Source organism: Ambystoma mexicanum, chromosome 4p (assembly GCF_040938575.1).
Source record: "Ambystoma mexicanum isolate Mex_15411 chromosome 4p, UKY_AmexF1_1, whole genome shotgun sequence".
NCBI lineage: Eukaryota > Metazoa > Chordata > Amphibia > Caudata > Ambystomatidae > Ambystoma > Ambystoma mexicanum.
Window position 1 is genome coordinate 280255904 of NC_090927.1, and position 25198 is coordinate 280281101.

Genomic DNA, 25198 nt, shown 5'->3' on the forward strand with positions numbered 1-25198 from the left:
ACTTGGGTTACCAACTTGGCGGGCCAACATACCGCCGAGGATGGGGTTTAGAAACTGGCTAGCCAGCTCAGGAGTAAGGTTGTCTACAGGTTTTGTGATAGACTTAGTGCTAATGCTGCTATTTGAAGCAGCAGCATTCATAAAAGGGGTAGGCATTGCCTCCGGTTGATCCAGGACACAGGGTCCACTGCCCATCGAGAGGCAGGATTTCACTATCACTTCAGAACAGTCAAAATCATGCTCTTGCTACTTTGGGTTCTCTTCAGACACACTGTCACCAATATCAGGGCAGGTCTTTGACTCTAAGTGCACCCTTGTCTTGAGGAAAATGTCCTCTGTCAAGACAAGTGCCCGCCAACATCAGGTACAAGCAAATCCAGGGTACGTGATCAAACCCGCCCAGGGACACTCGGGACATATATAAGCACAATCGACTGAGGCCAGGGAGAAGTCAAATGTGCTGTGGGATCAGGGCCCGTGCTAGGATTTGCAGGGCCAAGTGCAGCAATTAAGTGCGGGGCCCTTTCATTTGCATTTGATAACATCAAATTTAGGAAGTGACATCCCAAAATGATGACAACTACGTATGTAGGCAGCAGCGAAAACATGGTAAAATATATTTATATAAATAAATAATTAGAGAGGAGAATTTCCAATAACTACACTAGCAAAGCATAAACGGTTTATAATGAAATATTCCAAAAAAAACAAAATCCAAACATGAGATGTTCGCTTTAATGGCACTTTTATGTGTTCTTGTGGGTAAGCGTCTGCATTGGAAACAGGACAACCTGGTGTGAAATCCTAGTAGCTGAACACTTGAGCAAGCACATGTTTTTTAATGCTGGCCTCAAAAGCATAGAATCGGGGCTGAGTCTACCTGTTGAAAAAAGTTGGCAGATGCTGTCCACCCACATGTATCCATTTGTGCTCCGAAAATCCGTTTAGGTCCAGAACCAGAGAAAATATCCCCTCCAGTCTCCAGGATGACAAACTCTCGTCACATCCTTGGTAAATAGCCATGGCTCACTTGCATGCTTCATATTTAATGCAAGGAAAATGTTACATTCTACTTAAAGGAATGGTTCGGTCAGAAAATATTATTGTCCCTATGGCTCGGCCATGTGCTTTTAACCATAATTCGATCGATCGTACAAACATTTCCTAGGCACCTTACCCGAGTTTTCGTCTCTTGAACACAAGCAAAATCAGGCAGCAGTGTACGGCCATCTTGTGATAATCTTATCACTTTCCGCATCATCCTGGGTGACCTGCGTTTGCGGCACTATATCATATCCCCCGCCCCTGAGCCTGACATCACTAGACGCATACCGCCCATTTCACAACGCCAAAGCACGTCTCATATCAACATTCTCTGCGCCTCAGCTAATGACGTGTCGCCCTGGAAACGGCAGGAAGCCGCTTTCCTCGACAAGTATAAACAGAGCGTTTCACAACACACAACAGCAGATTTTCTTTTCCATTCCTCTCGCTGTATTTCTTTGAGTATTCTGTGACTCGTTTCTGTGCTCTGGTCAGCTACCTTTGTTGCTTGTAGCCCGTGTGAACAGATACCAGTACGACTGCTATACATTATTTTCATTTCTTTACCACACAATGGCAACAATAATGCCCTACCTGTACGAGCCCGAGTATTCCGAGGAGGAATTACTGGAAAGAGCAAGCTCTGTAAACGATGGGGATTTGGACAACAGTTGGGCCGGCCTTTCAACAGATGAAGAGACTGGGCCCTAGTTGCATGGACGGTGTTTCCACCTGGTGTACCTGCAATCGGTGCGCGCTAATGCCAACCGAGGTGGAGAACTGTTGCTGCCGAGAAAACTCTGCATGCTTGTCCTACATATCGCAAGGCGATCCACAGCGGCAATGCGTTAACGAGCTGCCAGACTTCACGGCAGTCTGTCTCACACGGTCCTTGTTGAGGATTTTGATGGTGCTTATACACAAACTTTGCGCAACAGTTCGCCCTCGTAATCCAAGTAACAAGTAAGTGTAGTCTGGTTGTGATGTCAGTTAGGCCACTACTATTTCTTGGTTGTCCCTTATATTCTCGTAACTTCAAGATATCATTGTCATATCCATTTAGTCTTGCAATTCTCTAGTAATAGTTGCATAAAAGTCGTTCAATATTGTGCAGTGTCTAGTTAGTATTTGTCCTGGCAAAAATGCCATTGCATACAAGAATTGTCATTGACAATTAAGGTTTAATACACTTATCTTTGTCATTTAAAAACAGATTGTATCTTTCTCTTTCATAGGTGGTACCGGCTGGTGGCCTATCGTTCGTACACATGGTGGCTTCATGGGAGGCTTGGACACCGCGTTCGACGAGTAATACCTGCCTGTGTCGTTGGCGCCATTAGACAAACTTTCCCCAGCGACAGTGGTCAGTACACAGGATTTTCCCTCGCTGAGCTGCAACCAGACCTTTACAATGTCTAGTATTTTTGTGCCATCAAAATAAGAAACTAAATAAAACACAACATATTTTTTATCAATGGTTGTTTCAGTTTTTAAGTGAATCAAGTGTGTCTCCATTCAGCAGTGTTCCGGTGTCTTGTCTGCACGCCTCCCGGCCCATACATCCCACCCCCCACTATCAAAGGCAGTTCGCACCAGTAGATGTGCCCTGCCATGGGGTGCTGTAAGGGGCGCGAACTGCCAAGGTGCCAAACAACATGTACACTTCAGAAGGAATCCCACGCCCAGGGGCCATTCTTCACATGGCCTCCTCAGACCCTGTGTCTCCAGGTAGGCCTCCCTGAAGCAGACCGTGCCCCTGCAATCCACATAAGTGTGTCTCCATTCAGCAGTGTTCCGGTGCCTTGTCTGCACGCCTCCCGGCCCATACATCCCACCCCCCACTATCAAAAGCAGTTCGCACCAGTAGATGTGCGCTGCCATGGGGGCCTGTCATGGGCACCAACGGCCAACGTGCCAAACAACATGTACACTTCAAAAGGTATCCCACACCCAGGGGCCATTCTTCACATGGCCTCCTCAGACCCCGTGTCTCCAGGCAGGCCTCCCCTGAAGCAGACCGTGCCCCTGCAATGTATATAATACCACAACATATGCACGTCATTCATTCACAAACACACCCATTTTTGTTATTCTTTATAAACCACTGGATATTTACCATGAGAACATCTTTGAGCACTGCAAGTCAACTCGTGAACGTGCTACTCTGTGACCGCTTCGAGTGAACTCGTCAGTGTGCTACCTGTGAACATCTCTGTGTTCTCCTGCCACTAATTACTCTGCTTGCTGAATCTAACTGTTTGTTGGTCAAGGTACGGGTATGTATCCTAATCATATCTCCTTCATTTGTAAATGTATATCTATTCCGAAGTATCTAACTCCGTAGTGCTATGTTAATTTGTATCATTGCTATTGACTTGAGTTTCTTTTGTTATGTTATCCATATATCAATTTTTATCAGTGTCAATTGGCATCGTATTGCATCCTTTGCGGACCGTGTCTATAATATAACCATGTTTCCTTTTCATGCACGATAGTACATTCAAGGGACAAGTAACATGTTCAGATTTTCAACACAACAATTAATTTTTCTGCAATGTATCCCATAATACAGCCGCACACGCTTCAATGGTTTTGCTGTGGTGCCCAAAATAAAGTGTGCAATGAACAATGTATGGTCCAATTCATTCTCCCTCACATGTTTATGCAAAATATTTTTCTGATAATGTGGACCTTTATTTTGCAGAATTTACAACAATGCCTGCATGTTCTATTTTCGGTTGCCCTTCGAAGACCCATGACAAATCCAAAGGCATTACAATGCATGTATTCCCTAAGACTGTTGATCGAATAAGTGAATGGGTCAGACGTTGCGGATATCCACCGGAAGAGCTTGAAAGTAGAGTCAAACAAGTGTTGGAGGACAAGAGGGGTCATCGACATCTGCAGCCTGCACTTCTCCCAGATATGTACGACACATCCTTATACACAAAGAGGAATCAACTGAGAACAACTCGGAAATTGTTCCCAAATGCGATTCAGACTTTATTTGTGAAAATGCCACAGGTGAGTCACGCTTCCGGATTTACCTTTACGGCTGTATTTTCGGTTTAAATGCCACTTATAGTACTTTTCATATTTATGTAATTGAATAGCTGTTGAAATAATGACTTTTTTGCTAAACATCGGTCCTTGTTTTGTAGAACCCACATAGAAAAATGATTTATGGGGACGGATAACTATGCTATATTATGCATTTCAATTAGTGTAATTTTCTCGTATTCAGTCTCCTTACATGCCATTTTGTAATGTTGGAATTTCTAAATTGAATAATACTTTCTCTTTACCACTCCATGACTATCCACCGAATATGAAGGAACAAGATTCAACATCCATGTCTTGCCGGGAGTCATATACCACTTCGAGCGCGTATCAGGTAATCTTACCTAGCTATTCTGTTCCAGACTGGTTTTATGCACGGAATTCTAGATAATGTGATCATATTTTCACAACGTATCATTGCATTACACAATGTTTATTTCCGACTTTACTGTTGATATATACCTTTGTCGTCTTTCCAAATTGTGTGTCCCGTTTCCAATCTTTTCGCCCTTACTAATGCAAGTACTGTTTTTCAGGGAGATGCTGAAGCGTCCACTACAATCAGAACACCCCTCGTAGTAGATCCGGTGTCAGAGGTATGGGTCTTCACATTTCAATAGGACGAGATAATCTGATCATTTTTCATATCGTGTAATTGTTTTACACAATGGTTCATTCCTACTTTACTATTGATATGTACCTTTGTCGTCTTTCCAAATTGTGTGTCCCGTGTCCAATCTTTTCGACCTTACTAATGCAAGTACTGTGTTTCAGGGAGATGCTGCAGCGTCCACTACAATTAGAACATCCCTCTTAGTCGGTCCGGTGCCAGTGGTATGGGTCTTTATAGCTCTATAGGACGAGATAATCTGATCATATTTTCATATCGTGTAATTGTTTTACACAATGTTTCATTCCTACTTTACTATTGATATGTACCTTTGTCGTCTTTCCAAATCGTGTGTCCCGTTTCCAATCTTTTCGTCCTTACTAATGCAAGTACTGCGTTTCAAGGAGATGCTGCAATTACATTATACATTGTAGTTGTTCTGGAACCAGAGGTATGCATACTGACAGTACCATCTAATGAAAGAAAGTCGGTCTAATTAGATGTGTAATGCCAATGACTTATTTTAAATGGATACTATTTTTTGTAGGGATGAATACAAGATCCGTATATTGAACCGGAGGAACGTGTATTTGAGTCAGTGCGCCAGTTTGCTGATGTTAGAGTAAAGAAGGTTTCAAAGAAAAGAAATAAAAATAAGGTCAGTTTTAAACACTTTCTATTGTTGGCAAAAGTTTTGTGCTAAGGCCTTCATTATATGCTTTTTGTAATGTCAATTGTACAACACTGTATGTTGGATTTACACTGAACATCAATTTTCCTATCTGTCCTGTAGTTGTCCGATGGAGTACGGACTATGCAGACACAGACAGCGATACAAATGACAGATGCTGCTTGCCAAACTGTTTTCACCATGGAAGAACTATTCATTGAGGCACGTCGTGTTCACACGCGAGATGCCTATGTCCAATGGCCAGAAAATTAATTTAATGAGACCGGCGATTCCAGCAAAGTGTTCTTGGACCATTGCTACAATGCGCCCGCTCTGTCAGAGGAAGGTGAAATTGAATTTATAGATGATAGTTTAACATTACTAGATGAGCACTTGACACAATCGACACCCGCCAAAAAAAGTCCCCCGAAAAACAGTCCACATTGATGTTTTCTCCTATCCATCGTCAAGTAACAGATGTTTGACAGAAAATGAAGCATCAACACTATTGACCGACGAAACAGACAAAGATATCGACTATAGTATGTCCGGTTTGGCTGATATGTCCACAACGGTTCCGTCCAAAACAACAGTGTTGCCAGATGACAGTATAATAAAAGAGGCCAAATGCATAGTATTCGACAGCAGCTTGATGGAGATGATATAGATGCTGAAATGTGTGCATTCAGTGGGAGGGTAAGTATGTGGAAAGCCATTGGTGAGCGCGACTCGTCTAACACAAGGCTGTAACCTGAAAATACATACCACCTGTGAAAAGTCACAAAGCATTTTCATGGTCCGCTCAACCAATGCTGGGGAAACTGCCAGCTGGCAATCTACTGTGTGCAGCAGCTTTACTTTTCAGTGGCTCTAGTTTCACAAAGTTATCCAGTTTCTTTCAGTTTGTGGGACTCCATTTCATTTCTAAAACGCAATACTACAAATACCAACGTGATTATCTATTCCCTGCCATTAGTGAAGCTTGGAAAATTGAACAACTGGCTATTCAAAGTACATTCCCTGACAAACTGTTCAGGCTAGCCGGCGATGGACAGTGTGACAGCCCCGGATTTTCTGCTAAGTACTGCACCTACCATCTTCAGGACATGTAAAGTAAAACAATTAGGAGTTTGGTGGTCGTGCAGGTGTCCCAATGTAAATCCTTGGTGGCCATGGAGAAACTTGGTTTTATAAAATCACTGGAAGATCTACAATCGAGAGGAATGCAAATCGACCTCATAGCCACGGACAGACACGTTTCAATAGCCAAGACAATGAGAGAGCAGTATCCAAATATTAAACATCAATTTGATGTATGGCATGTTGCCAAATCAATTAATAAAAAAATCTCGGTTGCAGGGAAAAAAAGGTTTTGAAAGTATTTCACAATGGTCCCAGTCTTTCAGCAACCATCTTTGGTGGAGCTCCAAAATATGTGATGGGTCTGTGGAAATTCTACTGGAAAAATGGCGGTCACTAATGCACCACTGTTCCAACGTTCACCACTGGACAGAAAAGCAACATTTACACCAATGTGAACATGGCCCTTTGTCCCCAGAGCAGGCACGGAAGAAGAAGTGGTTGATCCCATCTTCACCTCCACACAAAGCCCTTGAGAAGATTGTGTTTGATAAAACTCTATCAAGAGATCTTAAGGGACTCACAGAATTCTGTCACACAGGAGATTTGGAGGTGTTCCACAATATGTGCCTAAAGTACAGGCCAAAGAGACTGCATTTTGCCATCCAAGGGATGAAATGTAGGACTTTACTTGCGGTATTAGCGCATAACGAGAATGTAGGCCGGGAACAATCTAGGACTGCAGGAAACTTAGGGATGCTTTGCTACACTATGGCCTTTACGAAAAGATACAAAAAATGGGTTGTCAAACCAGTATATGAGAAAATGTAATTCGATTTTGTGAAAGATCTTATTGTTAATGTCATCGAGATGCATACTCATGAAATCGCGCACAAATCTGTTCAGAGCACACATACATTGCCACAAAACATTGCCAGCGTGCCATGTCCACCCAAAGCAGAGCTTGTTAAATCGTTCAAATCCCGGTTGAAATGATTACTGTCTGTTTTTATTTTTGCAAAATTCTTTTCTATAAAGTGTGCAAATAAAGTATGCATTTTGTCTTTTGAAATCTATCCTCTCAGTCCTTTTCTTAAAAATATATCACAATTATTACGATTGCTTTCACATTTCACAGTTTAGTCGAGATACTGTGGGACCTTCATTTTTCGTGTTAATGACCATTGGGTAACAGTGTGTAAGAATATTTGGGTTTTGGCAGTTGACTTGCAATAAAGTTCAACAAAAAGCTGAATAACTGCTGGTCTTACAAAAGGGATTAGACTTAGGCCAAAAAACCTTCTAGGCATGCAAGAAGTACTGACTGTGAAAACATGCCATGGGGTAGGAGGCCATGAGATAAGCAGAGGTGGACCTATCACTAGACACATTTTGACTCATTTTATGTGTTACATCGGCTCTAATTTTGGAATAGGGGGCATTCTGTCGTTGGCAATTTTTCCCCTACAGCTCAGCAGCGCAACGAAAAACGAGCAGTGCAGCTGCCAATTCCCTGTGCCATGCTTCAAAATTCATGTTCTCATGGATGAGTTGACACGGGATGTTGTAAAGTAAGAATATACGTTCATTTTGAGTGAAGGTCACCGGCTTTGAATTTTTGCTTGGGAGCTGGGAGGCCCATGCATCCCGCGCACAGTATAATGTTCTATTGTTTTTTGACCTTGAGAGGCATGACCATTCCGAAAGGGATTGAATTGAAGGGGGGGTGTAATAACGTATGATATGATAAGGTTGCCCATTCCGAAACTGCACCTAGTAACATATAAGTTCAGTTTATGAGAAATCGTTGCCACGAACGGAGGAGTCTGCATTACTGTCTGCATTACACCTAGAGAATGGAAATGCCGAATATAATGTAAGTTTCTCCTTAGATGATTTCATACCAGAACTATTCGAAATACGAATAGCTGACCGTTACTGCTGGGTGACATTGTACTTGTTTGTTCTGTTTGGCATATTGCAATGAAGTGCTAGTACAACCTTTGTGTGCTGGGCTATCTACCGGGAAAATGGGCAGGCCAGCATCGAGATGCATGTAGACCACCACTCGTTTCTCCCTGGCTCTACACTAAATAAATCATTACATTGGGCCTCATTACGACCTTGGCGGAGGACCATGGCGCTATTAGCACCATGGTCCATGCCGCTAAGTTCCCAACTCCGCCATGGTGGTTGGCGGACTTACCGCCCCATTCCGACTTTGGCGGGGCGGTAAGTCCCCTATCCCCATTTACCCTTCCCCATTCCCATTTTTGCCCCATAGGGCATAATGGGAGTGGGGAAGGTGTTAATTACGCCACCGTAAATTACGGTGGCGTAATTAACTCCACGGTCCCTTAGCGCCATGGATTTTAACACCTGCTAAAAGCAGGTGTTAAATCCGCCATGGTGCTAAGGGACCTCGTACTCAGGCGGTAAGGGTCGGCGCTGTTTACGCTGCCGTAAACCCCTTACCGCCTGGGTCGTAATGAGGCCCATTGTGTTTGCACCTCGAATTCTTGCCCCACTTTACGCATTACGTTTAGAGCTCAACATTCTCGATCGCACTATCCTCGGAAGCAAATAGCAGAGTACTTTGATATTCCACGTTTGATTGTCACATTGTGTCACCTCTGCGCTAATAAAGGAAATGATTAATTGTAATAAAGATCGGCTACTGAGACACTTTTCGATTTTTATCTTTTGCAAACAGGTACATCATGCCGTTCTGCGATTGTCATCTATTCCAGACCCCCACCGATGGCTTCTTCAACCGCCAGCTGCAGCTACATGTCAATCACTGGATCTTCTTAACCGTTTTTTGGGACGACAGACAAGGTCCAATATGTCCGTACGCAGTACCGGCGATTAGGAGCAACATAACAACCTTTACGGTGGTCTAGTGCCAAGTTCATGCACCAGCCTTGCTATTCACCGAGCGACCGAAGTGCTTCATTTAGACAAAACGAACACCCTGTGTACCCAAAAGGACCAGCGCGTGACTCACGATAAACATTTGCGGATTTATGAAACGAGAGCAAAGAAAAAAGTTCCATTTGAATTGAGTAGGTCAGACGCCGAATTTTATCGAAACATTTAATGTGAAATAAATGTACTTTACCAATTGTACAGTCTTGCTGTTTCCTTTTAAAGTACAGTTTCATATTAATAATTGTGACACGCCGCACTGTGAGACGATGTGTGTTGTTTTCTAGGTTCTGCGTCTAGTTGCGTAGGTGATGACTGGGCGCGTTTGGCCACGCTGCCCAGCAACGTCACGGAGAGAGGCGGAGAATATAAATGATTTGGTGATGTCAGGCTCAGGGGCGGGGGAAATGATTTAGTGCCGCAAACGCAGGTCACCCAGGGCGATGCGGCAAGTGATAAGATTATCACAAGATGGCCGCGCCCTGCTGCCTGATTTTGCTTGTGTTCATGAGACGAAAACTCGGGTAAGGTGCATAGGAAATGTACAATCAATCGAATTATGGTTAAAAGTACATGGCCGAACCATAGGGACAATAATATTTCTGAACGAACCATTCCTTTAAACGCTTTTTGACTTGGTAAATATAAACGTGTGGATATAAGGTAATTAGCTCAAACAGTTTTCTGCAATTTGTTTAATTGTGCTGGAAGAAGGCACAGATTTTAGGCAGCTAACTGCTGCTTTGCACTGGCTTTCAAAATAAAAATGCCCCTTTGCAGTTCCTAACACAATAATGGTCTCTTAAATAGGCCATCAATAGAACATTGCACCGACTTTAAACGCTCTGCTTTAAGAAAGAACGTGATCAGCAGTGCTTATGAGGCCCACATCGCCTATTGGGCCGCTGGGAGTGGGGCGTTTGTCTTTCCAGAGTCATCGTAGCAGGAGGTTAACAGGTGAGAAGTTCCCTCACCAGAAGAAACAAAAGGAGGCCAAACGTCGAGGGAGAACAGCCGCTTTTGAAAACCGTCATCATGCATGCTGCAGCGTGTGCCGCCAGTGAGCTCGGAGTGCACTAAAGCAAGTTTAGGTACTCTGAGCACACGGCCCATGCTGCAGCCTGCAAGAGGAGGGAGTCAACGCCACCCTCTGTGCCAGGCCCTAGCAGGCGCGGGGCCAAGTGTAGCCACACATGCTCTACACGCCTAGCGCCGGCCCTGCATGGGATATGATAAATATCAATAGTCAAAAGCAAGAGTAACAATGTACATCCAAGTCCTTTTTTCAATTTTCTGTATTATTGGGCTTTTTTTAACAAATGATCAGGGCGAGCCGGTTAAACAAAAGCACCCAAAAAGGATTTAATGATAATTATAACATAAACAACATATGTTACATTTAATACATGTCAGTGATTACCATAGGTAAGTGAACCCAAAAACATTCCAAACAAAAAAGCATGCAATAAAAATGTATAATTGTAGTGACACTTAGTACACATTTGTAGTATAAAGTATCTCAACAGTACATCCCATTATAATTCCGAAGGAAGGTGCATTAGTATTAATTTAAACAACAAGGAATTAGGGCCTGGTGTGTGTAACAGACAGTGTGCAGCATAAACAGTCGACACCACTGTGTTTGAGCCTTTAGCCTATTCTGATGGGTGCGAGTAAGACGGCCTTCATCAGGACAAGGAATTGAAATCTGGGCTCAGACGAACTCTCCTATGATGGTATTCGTGCCTGAATTCCTGTAGCAGGTGAACTCAATAGTAGATCCGCGCCTCAAGCTGTGGTGATACCGGTCCAAGCTAGGTTGATACGGGATTGGAGTGCTACTCTCCTAAGCCAAGACCCCACTTATTAGTATTCTCACGTGAACTCTGTCTTGTTCAAATTCAACGTTGAGTCTGATCCTATAGTGGTCCCAGTCTCCTCCTCCAATTGGCAAGCCTTTGTGTGTGAGTTAGCCTACCTCCGTGGTAGAATGCAAAGTCGAAGAGTCTACATGCGAGTGTGGCCAGCGTTGCTGTATCATTGGGACCATCACGTGCTGTTTCCTTCCTTGGAAATGAACTTGGGGGTGACCAGTGAGAACAAATTAGTAAAACAAGTTAACAGCAGTCGATCAAAAGTAATCTGTAACAATGGTATGTGTTCATGATTCTCAGAGTAATAGAACTGATTTCCCAGAGGTTAGATTGTAGTCACTAATCTTGGATGGAACAACTGGATAAAAACATCACTAATTTTACTTCCAGGTCCATCTTGTGCAGCAGCTTGAGTTGCATGTCAGAAGGGAGAGAGTGTATGACTTCATGCGTGTGCAACTGCAAGAAGATTGAGAGAGAGGGCTTGCAGTCTCTGCGCGCATGGCCAGGATGCGTGGTCAGCATACTTCTCCCAGATGTAGGCTTCATCAGGGAGGTGGCGGATGAGGATCCTGGAAATAGCTACACAGGGCGGCATGGTATCCCTCCACTGTTGCTCAGGATGTTTCAGTTAAGTTCCAAGCGGGCTGGTCATGGCACACCTTTCCATCATAGCATCTCGCATAGGCAAATCCTGTTTTTTATGTCAACGCCATGGTTCGACTTCACTTTACTTTCGGGTCTGTGTTGAGTTGGAATATCTATCCATAATTTCGGATGAGAGGGGCAAGTCACAGAGAATTGAGTTGGTACGAATGCTACCCAAAGTGCTTCATCCAAAGTTGGATGGTGAAGGATTCCCTGGGCTTGCCTCCCCCTCAGAGATGGGGCATCCCTTTGGAGCAGAAAGAATGAGCTTTCTCTGTAAAGACGATTTGGAACTGCAGGTTACAGGATGCCCCCGAACAGCGAAACGATAATATCAGAATGTCTTAAATGCACACAGTGGAGACATTAGAGGTTTTGAAACATCCTCGTCATAGTACTGTAACCGGCTAAAATAGACTGACCACGAAAATCTGCAAAACATGGAGCGTGAAAAGAAACCAAACCACAAGGAACTCATTCAAACAGATTACCTTCCGAGCAAGAGTCAGAATACTCATGATCACTTAAAACAGTGGCTGTACTGAGTGCAGGTCCCCTAAACACAGCGGAATGCTGCACTAGCACTTCCACTCATGTTTGTGAATCCAAAATACCATTGAGAGATCCATGTTTATATGAAGGCTGGGGAAGACCATTGAGCAATTTAAAATTAGAACAGCAATTAAATCCTAACCAAAACCGAAAGATAGCAAATAGTGTAGACAAGATTCAAAAGCCACACCATAAGAGAATAGACCACTCAGGTAGTCACAATAAGCCCTACAAGGGAAGAACCAATCCAGGACCATGTTAGCAATAGGGCACTGGGCAAAGAGGCCTTTTGACCTGGCTGCATGCCATGCCCATTGAGCCTATAGGGCATAGTCCTTGGTGCAGGGACCATAGGCAGTTCCAGGTCAAACCAGGTGGGTACAGTGCATACCTTGGAGATGCCAGGGAGAGGGGCAAGGTCATGGCCTAGAAAGAAATGTCCACTGGACGAGGCTGCGGGCCATGGTCAATGTGCATAGGGGTTGTCTCAGAGCTGCTTATGATCGCAGCCATGCCCCAGGACCTCGAGGCCTCCTTAAGTTGCCACACTAGCACCTGTGGTCAAGGCATACTACCTGATCCAGTGGCCTCTTTGGCCAGGGCCCATCAACACCCAAAATTACCAATAGGGATGGCCTTTTTGTCCAAGGGATGGTCTCTCGCCATGCCCTTGGTATCCCCCCATTATGTCCATATAGGGCATGGCCAGATGACAGTGTGCCCAGGGTTCCTTCCGGGCTGCTCTAGAACTCCATGCCCCCTCTCCCCCTGAATCCTCATGGATTTGTTTGGAGGCCTGTGGACTATGATCGCCTCCAAAAACCAGCAGACTTTGCAGATGAATGAACTGTTTCCCATTTTGGGGGTTATAAATTAGCCCTATGAGTCCCCTCCCTTAACGCTTCCCTCAGAGGGCAAACATATACTCTTTTTAAAATGTTTATATTGCTGGTTCCACAAAGTCTGCTGGCCAGAATAGCAGCTTACTCAAAAATGTTGCCACCCCCCAACAACCAACCAGAATAGTTCTCTTTCAAGAGCCAACCTGGCTACCCTAAACTTCGTCAAAAGTTTTGAGTGTGTGCTCACTGGTAAGTGGGATCACAGACCTGGGTCTAAAGTAGCCATTCAGGTAAAAAAAAAGGCATATTACTTTGGGTTTTGGCCACATTTATAGAAAGATTTAAAAGAAACCACTGGACATATTTGTGTGATATTTGCAAAAGCACTATCTCAGGACTGACTGGTACACATGAATGTTTGCTTTAAATCTTTTGAGTGGTTTACGCTGTAGATGACAGCAAATATTTTTCTATGGGAAATTAATTGTAAACGCATACACTTTGTGATTACCTCTGTAACTTTGCCCACATTTGACAATGCCACTCAAAGCTTTTCGAAACCAATAAGCCATCCAACAAGTCCTTTTCCTATGGGGAGCCCAACTTTAAAAAAATGCATTTATTTATATACAGGATGAACAATGCTCTTTTGATCACAAAATAACATACAATAGATAAGAAATCCGATTTGATGGGAAGTAGCATACTTCTTACAATTGGGTGAGTTTGAAGGACATTCTAGCCAGGTTGTGGAGGCCTGTAAATGCAAAAGTCACCGGGGGCCATACATAAGTAGACATACATAGATTAAGGACCTAAACCTAACCATAACTACACAGTTGCCATCAATGATAATGGTAATTTGTAACTATATTAGTGGTAGAACATTCTTAAAGGTATTTTATAGTTCTAATGCAAAACAACATAATCCCAATAAATTGAGCCATTCCAAAAAACATAACATGCTCAGGACCAAGCACCGCTTATGATGTATTTTGATGCAGTGTTTCTCATGGGAATTTGGCTCATCATCATTTTAGTTCACTCCTTGCGATGAGCCCTTCACCGTGCTGAACGCTGCTGACAGATCCTTCTGTCTTGTCCTCTCTTTCACTGTACCTTCAACACAACCCTTTTCGCACTTAATCAGTCATTCTATTCTGAGCTTCTTCTTTCTTATTATTCACATTCTTAGTGTTTTTCAAACCTTATATTGTATTCTTTCCCCTACAACTTCTGATCCTGCTCTTACCTCACTCTCTCTGCAGATAACTTGACATCTTACTTTTCTTCCAAAGTTACTCTTCTCTGTTCTGCTATTACTCACTGTAAATCTCCTCAGTCTTTCTCTTCTTTACACTCTACCTTGTCTTCTTTTTCCTCCTTTACTTTTCTCTCTGAATCTGAGACTGCTGCATTTTTGGCTATGGCACATCCCATTTCGGCTCCCCTTGACCGCCTTCCGAATTCTCTCATTCGTAAAGTCTATCCCTTTCTCCTTTTTTTTCTTACCTCCCTGTTTAACACCTCACTTTAGACTTCTGTTTTCCTGTCCTCCTTCAAACATGCTACATTCTTTCCTATTCTCAAAAAAACCTCTTCTCTTCCCTCTAATCTTCAAGCTATATCTCTCCTCCCCTATTTCCCTAAGCTTTTGGAACATTTAGTCTATTATGTTTTTTCATTCATCACATCGAATTCCTTACTTCTTCATTTTAAATCAGGTTTTTCTCCACACCACTCCACTGAGACTGCTCTACTTTTGGTCTGTACCTCTCTCCTGTCTGATCGCTATGCTATTTGCTCTTCCTTTCTAATCCCCCTTACTTGTTGGCAGTGTTCAACACTGTCAACCACTATCTCTTGCTCACATTTATTGGGCTCTCAGGTTCTGTGCTCAATTGGTTTGAATCTAACTGATCATGCTGTACCTACTCCACTTCCTGGGGAGGTAGCACCTCATTCACCCTTCCAACCAGCTTTTTCTGCCCTTTTCCTCCTTCGCCTCTGAGATTCATGCTTTCGTATCCTCCTGTCTTTTGGCCATTCAAATTTGGATGTCCGATCACTTTCTTGTCCTAAACTCTTCTAAAACAGAGGTACTTTTCTTTAATGCATCCACTATCCCACCTACATCTATCTCATTCCCCCTGCTTCTCTATCCATCTAGCCAACTGTCATAATATGGGCGTCTACCTGAATTCTACCCTTTCTTTTACTCATCATATGTCCTCTCTCTCAGGCACCTGCTGCGCTCACATGTTATTTCATCAAGCCAGGCCTTTTCTCTCACTCCATGCTTCCAAGCTCCTTATTTCTTCTCGAATGTTCTCATGCTTTTTCTACTGCTACTCTTTGCTCTTTGGCCTCCCTCGCTTGCACCTAAGCCCCCTTAAATCTTATCTATAACCCATCTGTTCTCTCTTTCTCCTCGTGATTTGTTGCACCTACCTTCTTAAGGCTTTGTTGGCTGCTCTTTCATTCTCGTCTTAAATTCATTTGGCTAGTTTTTAAGTCTATTCATACACTTTCCCCTCCTTACTTGTCCTCTCTTGTCTAATTGTACTCGCCAACTCGTTCTCTTCGCTCCCAATCTTTGTTTCTCTTAGCGGTACCTGGACCACCATGTGCTCAGTCCCTCTTTCATTCTGTAGGCCCCATTAAATTTGAACGTGTTCCCACTTTGTATTCACTCCTTTTCTTCCTATTATTTGTTCCACTTTTGCCTGAGAGACCATTTTCTTTTTTCCTAAACTGGTATATTGTATCATGTTCATGATTCATTTGTTGTACCACTTTTATCATGTTGAGCGCTTTTGCATATATATCACTTTATAAATTCAAATAAAATACAAATAGATACAATTACAACCATAACATACGCACGTTGTCATAAGCATTAGCCTGCTACACAATAATCTTCTACCTTTTCAGAGTCAAGTGAAAAACACTTTCTTACCTGAATGCTGTAACATATACCGATACAAAGCCGGGCAGATCTTTGTAGTTGTTATAAAACTGAAAAAAATAACATTTGCAAAGGAAGAGTTGAACATTTTAAAATGGATATAGGATTTAGCTTCATGTAACAAAAATACACAGTGAATACCATAGGTTAAGACAAATATTGCAAATATTGGTTTTCAGTACTTTAAATGAACTACTTTGGCAAATCTGTGAATAACAGCATTTGTTGCTGTTGATAAACTTTCGGACACTTCTTATTACAATTGTTTTTAAACAACCTCACAGGGTCATGACTGAAGAATGCTACAAAATACAGTACTGAATATGTACATTTGTAATCTCAACACGCCTGTGGTGTACTCATTACTGCAGTTGGATACTCTGCATTTCAGCACGGCACCGTCAGCATATGTATTCCTTTATTACCCATTTCAGATACATTTAAAAGAAAAACTACACGTCTCCACTATTTCCATGCTGCAGTGGTAGACACAAACCACAGTGTACATGTGTTTGGTTTATCCATACCCAACATGTCAAATTAACTACAGTCAAGAAGTGCAGGCACTGAACGTCATCTTAGGCGCATTGTGTAGGTGTTTCATAGCCAAAGCATAGCAGAGTAGAGGAGTAGACATTTGACTTTAAAAAAGGGAGAAATCTTGTCAACTGGGTTTGAACCTCTTCAAAAATACTCTACCTGTTTTTCTTAAATATACTGTTATGAATTAAAATGGCCTAAAATTAAAACACACTAAGTGAAATGTGCAGTATGTTTTTAAACAGATTGGCTGAGTTTAACAAAATAAAGGAAAAGTACATGGGCTGCCTGGTGCATATGGACATATTGTAGTGTGTTTCAGCTTGTACATATGAATAACCGTGCCTCATACACAGAACATGAGTGAGTATTATAGGGAATCGTACACCAAAAGGGGAGAAACCTTAAAAGCTACGTAGAACCGCTTTGAGTGCTCTATGTTGATTTCTATTTTACATGTATTTTTTTACAGAGTTGGGCAGCCTGAAAATAGGCTACTGTAAATGTGTTTACAAGCAGAGTGAGGCTGAGTGAGGCAGTCCTGCAGTCTGTGGCTGTGTGCAGTCTGTCTTTCCTGGCATTTCTTTTCCAAAGGCAGAGTCAACTTTCAAAAAGCATCGAAGTACCCGCAGCAGAGCAGAGCGGAGTGAGGCTGAGTGAGGCAGTCCTGCAGCCTGTGGCTATGTGCAGTCTGTTTTTCCTGGTGTTTTTTTCCGAAAGAGTCAACTTTCAAAAAGCCTTGAAGCCGGCGGAGCGGAGTGAGGCAGTACTGCAGTCCAAGCAGGCGACAGTTGACATGGCATGGCCAGGAAGCAAACTTGACTGAGTTTGTGCTCCCTCAGCGCCTAGGAAACGTGGCAAAGCGATAAGTCTGAGATTGCTGCAACCGGATGTCAACTACTCCATGTGTGAGACTGTGGTAAGAAATAAGACTCAACTATAGGCAAAGGCTACTCAAACTAATACATAAGGCGCAACACTTATTTAATTTTATTTTTTATTATTTATTTCAAAGTGCCAAGGAAGAGGTATCTCGTCCTTGGGATTACCTCCCCAGTGCCAAGGACGAGATAGCTCGTCCTTGGCACTTAAGGGGTTAATGAAGGAGAAAATGTTAGAAGGCTTTGCATGGTGAAATACTGAAACACCAAAAAGGCCTTGGCACTGGGGGGAAAACCCATGGCAGTTAAAATGTTAATATGCTTTAAACAATTAAAGTTTTGCATATAAATCACTTAAAATCACAAAGTACTCACAGAATTGATTCTAAAACTCATCAACCTCCAAAATGGTAAAAAATAAAATTAATACATCACTATGAAAATATCAATACCCCATTTGATAACTCTTTTAAAATCCCTAAAATCATCACATAAAATATCATCATATAAAAAATTAAGTTCATATCATTGCCGTCAATTAGTTTCCACCACTAATTCTGCAACACTTATACTAACTGGCAAATCAGGCGCATTAAGCACACAAGGAAACGGTGGGGTTGGACCCTTTGATCCTCTGTGAAATAAATTAAAAAGCTCAGTCAGACAGATTAGGTTTAAACACATTCATTAAAAGGCAAAAACTGGTGCATCAAATGCACAAGGAGACTGTGGGGGTCAGACCCTTTGATCCTTGGGGCAACGGATTAGACACCTGTGGGGGGGTGGACCCTTTGATCCTCAGTAACGGACCAAACTTCTTCTTATACCGGCGTTGGCCATATTGTAAGACCAGTAAAGGTGAGGAAGTTTAAGCAGCTGAACATGAGAGGCAAAGCGAACCGATACATGCTGAGGAATGGCAACAAAGTCTTGCTGCAGAAGCCAGCTATGCATATGGAAGAGAGTCATCTAACGTCCCAGAAATTGATGAAACGGGAAAATGTCGACTTTTGTTCCCAAGCGTCTGACAAAACTTTTCAGCGAAGAAAAAAAGGAGGGTTTATGATATCTGACCACACACTTACTTCAGTAAATGATACTAAGTGTGTCACCGGGACTATTCAGAACCCAGATCGAACTCAGTAATGAGAGACCCGACACACTACGTCCGGAAGGGGGCAGAATGGACGATTCTATTGCAACGCAAAATCGTACCTCTCTTCCCTTTTATGGAACTGAAACAAACTGCAATGAATCAGTGGAGGGAGCCTCAACGTCCTTAGCAGCTTTAAATCTGGTCCTGCAATCATTCATACGTCTATATGACACCTTCGCCCATGAAGTATGAATGAATACTCAATCTTTGAAGGAGATAAAGTTGTTGTTGATGAAGGAGGCACCACATAGGAGCAGGAGTACCGAGACTTTGGATTTATCAGTTTCACCCCTTGAACTGACAGAATTAAAAGAAGCGGTGTTGGTGGAAGTAACATCAACTCAAGTACCAGATGAGAAAGCAATCAATCGTGGAAAAAAGGAACCTTGTAGTAAGGAAAAAAAAGACCAGGAATATGAAAGGCAGATCAGAAATCCCGAATAAAGGTTTGTGCAAGTTTCTGCATAATACTCCCTCAGTTGGACAAAGGAAAAATCTAAAGAAGGTGCCATGTGAAATTGTATGCATAGATGATACAAGTCAGAAGACAACAGCGGCACTGGTGGACAGAACAAGTAGCAAGGAAGTCCCTAGAATTAATTCTACTAAAAGCTTGCAGGAAAAAAGTGATCTTTCCCTGATGGAAGATCAAAGAGTAAAAAAGAACACTTGCACCAAATACAAAAGTCCTGGAACACCGATAGTGGACCTATCACGGAATGCAAGTAGAAGGAGGAGCAAGGCTACAACAACTATTAAGAACATATCAGGTATGAAGAATATCAGAAGTTTGACACCTCAACTATCCAACATCAGAGGAAATAGTTCCCAAGGGAAAGATCGTGCTAAGTACAATCGGAGCGACCATGAGGATAAACAAAGCAATCAAGGAGGATGTTCACTGTCAATAATTGGGTCTCGAGAGACAAACAACAAAGGTCTGTTTCGACAAGCAACAGAGTACTTTCTCATTTTTTAATCTATTTGTGAAGGAGAGCGTAATGTCTCTTTGAATAGAAGCAGACTCCTCCAAGTCTTCATGTCCATCCCACAGTAACAGACTATTCATCGGCAGGCATGAAGTATGTACACCTATTTGACAATGACAATTTGGGGAAATGCACGGTCCACTTCCATTAAAAAATGGTGAAAAAATTGGCAATAGAACAGGAAGAAATCATTGTACAGGGTTGCAAATGTTATTATACACGGCAACCCAAAAAAACAGTGCGTGATCAGGGGAAACCTACGATCAACGTAACCTGTCATTACTACACTGTCTACCAAAGAGAAACCATGGACACTCAGAAAGGGTTGAATTGGGGTTGGCTTGTCTCCGCCCTCCCAGCCACAACTGGAGGCAGATCAGGCTTTGTTTGAGACTAGGTATATGGTTATCTGGAATTCTAGAGGGTACAATTCTTTCCTAAACAACAATTTAAATGAGAAGTGGGAAAAGTTTAACATCATTCTTTTACAGGAAACATGGCTAAGGTTGATGCCTTTGTGGGGTGGGTTCCTATTTGTACTAAAACCGGCTAAAAACGGATAAAGAGGAAGACCAATGGGAGGGCTTTTAACAGCGATAAGGACAACTAAAGCCTTGTCGGTAAGAGAAATCACCACTAAGTCTGAGTCAATATTGGTCACGATGATCACGGACACAAGGGAAATCCCATGTGTTCCCTTGGCCCTCGTGATCAACGTCTACTTCAATCCACTGAATACCATCCTTGAAGTGGTTATCAACAAAGTAGAAGACATTTTGGTTGTGTGGTTATCTGACCATCCCCAAGGCTGTGTATGGCAGGTGACTTCAACTGTCAATGTGTAGTTGAGGAGTTTGAATGACATGATCTAGATGGGCATAAGAGCATTTTACCCACAACTAATATGGCAGACAAAGCCAAGTTAGGAAGGAGATGGTCGTCATTTCTATCAAGGAGGGCCTTCATACAAACAAATCTGTTAAATGGAGGTCTTCTTAGAGACACTCCAACGTGGTCTAATGTCTTTTGTCTCTGTTATTGATTATATTTTTGTTAAGAACTTCGACCCAGAGCAAATAGGTCTACTGGAAATCATTAAAACCGGGACGAGTGATCATGCAAGGTTGAAAATATCTCTGGTTATAGAGGGGCTCCAGGTAGTCAGTGAGTCACCACTAAAGAAATCTTCAGTAGTTTTGAATCAAGGAAATAGGGTGGCTCAATACTGTCACAATCCGAAAGAAGCTAATTCGGAATTATTGAAATGGTACTTATTGAGTAGTGGAGAGAAATGTGAGAAATCTCTCCCAGAAAACGTTCCTAATTTATTAGACAGATTGAAGAAACCGAGAGAAAATAAACCACCAAATAAGTTACATATTCCCTTGCAACCTAATAGAGAATATTACGACGTGGAAATCCAGAAACACAAATGCTTAATGCGCAAGGAAATCAGCACTCTCCTCAAATGCAGAGATTTGACGTGGGCAGAGAAGGCAGACAGGAAACAAATTCTAAAACAAAAATACAGATATTGGTGTAAATCATATAACATACAAAAATATATTGGCGATAACAAGGACATTTTATTTAAGATCGTGCAAAAAGATACACAAGCTATTTGGTGGACGCTCAACAACAAAAATAAATCACAAATCACTACACAGGCCACAGGAGTGATTGAAGGGGAGTGGTTTATGTTTTTCTCTAACAAATATGATGTAAACAGGAGGGTCAAGTGAACATGGCTTAATCGACCACTCCGTCTCAGTCGATTGTTTTTGATCGAACAGACATTGAAATTGTGATTAGTAAATGAAAGAATTCAAGAGCGAGTGGTCCTGATGGGGTCATGAACGGTATCTTTAAAGAAAACCCAGTATTTTGGGGTGATATTCTCTTCCATCTGTTCACATATGTATCCCAGAAGAATATTTGCCCGTCTTCCTGTGCTGATTCAATTCTTGTTCCAATTTTTTAAAAAGGAAATAGGAGTGAATCATCCATTTACAGGCCTATCTCATTACTAGATACAGTGTCAAAGGTGTTCGCAAACATAGTGCTTATGAAATTAACGACCTGGGAGGAAAAAAACTCATTGATTCAGCCCTTTAAAGACAGGCTACAGGAAGGGTGTGGGGACAATACAAAGTGGTCTTGCCTTGAAGGCCTGTCTGTCAGATGTTGGACCGCCTTCAGGTCATACCCTTTATGTTGTGATTATTGATCTGTCATCCGCTTTTGACATCGTTGATACTTCCAGGCTCTGGGTGAAGCTGTCTGGGTGGGGAATTGACCAACAACCAGGAATGACAGGGGATACCAGGATTATCTCAGTTCTATGATCTGGCCTGGATAGAACCAATACATTTGTTTCAACATCAAAGATCATAGAACTAGTGTTTCTGTGTGGAGAGCCCTAACATAATACATGCATATAGACAGCCTTTATCTCATCACAACACACACAAGTGTCCATGTGTCACCAGTCAATGAGATGAAAACATTCAATTCAAATCAATGGACACTGAAAAATAATTAAACATTTTTATTCACATATAGAAAAAACATCATAAAAAACTGATCTCATTATTCTAAAAATCATCAAGTGTGTCAATATCAGTGCACTTTTAAATCAATGACTCAACTGATATGGCACAACATTCTCATCTTATCCCACAATAAACCACACGCCAGACATACCTCATTTATACTCAATCAAACAACCTAACGTCATTCGTTATTTCATTCAATTATAACATCTAAATCACAGGTATAAAACAACATGCTAAAATACAATCTCTGTTCATTACAAATATGAACAGTAAGATTTTCCCAAATGAGCAACCATAAATTGTGCTGTATAATACAAAAAAATGCTCAATACAATATTTGCCAGTGCTGCCAATACCAGCATCCGATTTCCTAACCCGACATGTTTCTTTCTGTGCTAAAATCACTCAAAAGAAATTCTTTAGGGGCACTTAGGTCCAGAGGTGTCAAAGGAATATGAGTGGGAGTATAGACATGTAGAAAACGTCAAAGACTCGCCTATAAATATAAACACAGAAAAACAATCAATTGAACCACTCCGTCTCAGTCGATTGTCTTTGATCGAACAGACATTGAAATTGTGATCGGCAAATGAAAGAATTCAAGAGAGAGTGGTCCTGATGGGGTCATGAACGGTATCTTTCAAGAAAACCCAGTACTTTGGGGTGATATTCTCTTCCATCTGTTCACATATGTATCCCAGAAGAATATTTGTCCGTCTCCCTGGGCTGATCCAACTCTTGTTCCCATTTTTTAAAAATGAAATAGAAGTGAAACATCCAGTTACAGGCCTATCTCATTACTAGATACATTGTCAAAGGTGTTCGTAAACATAGTGCTTAAGAAATTAATGACCTGGGAGGAAAAAACTAATCGATACAGCCCTTTCAAGACAGGCTACAGGAAGGGTGTGGGGACAATACAAAGGGGTCTTGCCTTGAAGGCCTGATTGTCAGATGTTGGACCGCCTTCAGGTCGTACCCTTTATGTTGAGATTATTAATCTGTCATCCGCTTTTGATATCGTTGATACTTCCAGGCTCTGGGTGAAGCTGTCTGGGTGGGGTATTGAGCCATCTCTTATTATGGTACAGCTGCTGTACTCGGAAAATACCACACGAGTTAGGTTAAATACTTTAGGAAACCTGTCGATTTAACCTATACTTGGCAGACTTGTGGCATTGAACTGGGGGTCCTCTGCCCAGCCCTTTAAGACAAGGTAGCAATACTTTCAGATGACTGGGGATGCAGAAGATACTCAAACATCAATAATCAAACTAACTCAGAAAGTTGGCAAAGGTTTAACTGTTTTAATATCAATTATCTAAAACACGGAGTACAACGGATATCAATAGACGTCTCACAGCATGATCTCTCGTACATTTCATAAAAACAGCATTCTTATACTAAAAACTTGTCATTGCTGACGTCAACCTTCGTGGAAAACTACAAAAACCTACTTCGGAAGGGGATTGGGTCTAGAGGAACATCTAGGTATACATTCCATACTTATGTAAGAGAGTGATAGGGTCTTTAACGTCAGGTGGGGCAACTAAGCCCTCCCATCAAACACGTCACTATGACGTCATCAATGACATGATGTCCCATTGGTTACACAAACTATAGGGCTCTCTACTACGTGGCCCCCTATAATTGGTTGGCACCCTTACATTTGTCAGTACTTTTCCACCTATGCCAGCAGCACGGAGGCTGGTCCCCCAGGTGCTGGTTGGTTGGTCTTGACCATAGCTTCCTACCAATTAGCATGTCATCTATCATCACCTCTGTTGTATGCACGTCAATTAAGGCTTTGAACTCGGCTTTGGAAATGTTCCCTTGCTCTGGAGAAAACGAGGGAGTATAGCATGCTCTGCCTCCCTGCGTAGGTGTGGCTCGTCATGTTTGTCCATTTTCACCCATCCACATGACTGAAGACCATGATTATGAGCTCTGGTTTATTTAAAATACTATTTTCTAATGAACCTCTGACAGCTTTATTGTTTTTGTCAACGTCTTCCGAACAGGAGTTTGTTCTTTCACACGTTTGCAGCTACTGTCTGATCATTCCAGCCCAAAGCGGCCTTGACTTCTTGGGGCTGGTCCAGCCTCGCCCTTCTTTGATTCACTCCTGTAATTAGATTGTTTTTCAACTGCGACACACTGGAAAAGCTTTTCTTTCATTGGTCCAGCTCTCCTAAAATGCGTAGTGGAATAGTCCATAGTTCACTCATCCCAATATATATATATATATATATATATATATATATATATATATATACATACACACATATACACACATTGGCGCATGCCGCAATCTATTCAATACATAGCTAGCCGTAAGAATACTTTGTCTGCTTGTGTTTCTTTGCATCTGTACATGTGTAAAATGATTTAATGTCTTCATCGGTTCTGTAGCATAAGCATCTTCATCTCAAACTCGAAATGTTGCTCATCTGTGACACTTCTTCCTTGGTGCCTATAGAATATCCATGTTCTCTTGTCTCTGCATATCTTCTGGGTGCGTCAGTCTTGCTTCGTGTGACGTCACCAATCTGCTCTTTTGCTCATTTTTCATACTTCTGGGATTTCATTCAAATGGCCATCACACTCTTGTGTATGCAGGTATGGCTTTCTCAATGGGAACCTTGCTTCCAGGATTCTCCTTGGTATCGGTATCATCACTGGTACTGCACATATTTCACCCTCTGGTTCCCAACATATAGGACATATAGGTAACATGGGAGCACTTGTCTCCTTCTCCACACTCCCCTCTCTGGGTGATTCATCGACTACTCTCCCATCAT

At 42.2% G+C, this 25198-nt stretch overlaps 1 protein-coding gene across 1 annotated transcript in view; it reads right to left on the reverse strand.

Annotated features, from left to right (window-relative positions):
- Nucleotides 1-25198, reverse strand: part of LOC138453202 (adhesion G protein-coupled receptor F5-like) — a 1258340-nt gene that overhangs the window by 831559 nt on the left and 401583 nt on the right. The window contains exon 7 of the mRNA XM_069605829.1: nt 16268-16326. Within this exon, the coding sequence (XP_069461930.1) occupies nt 16268-16326 (59 nt within the window). The remainder of the gene's footprint in view (nt 1-16267; nt 16327-25198) is intronic.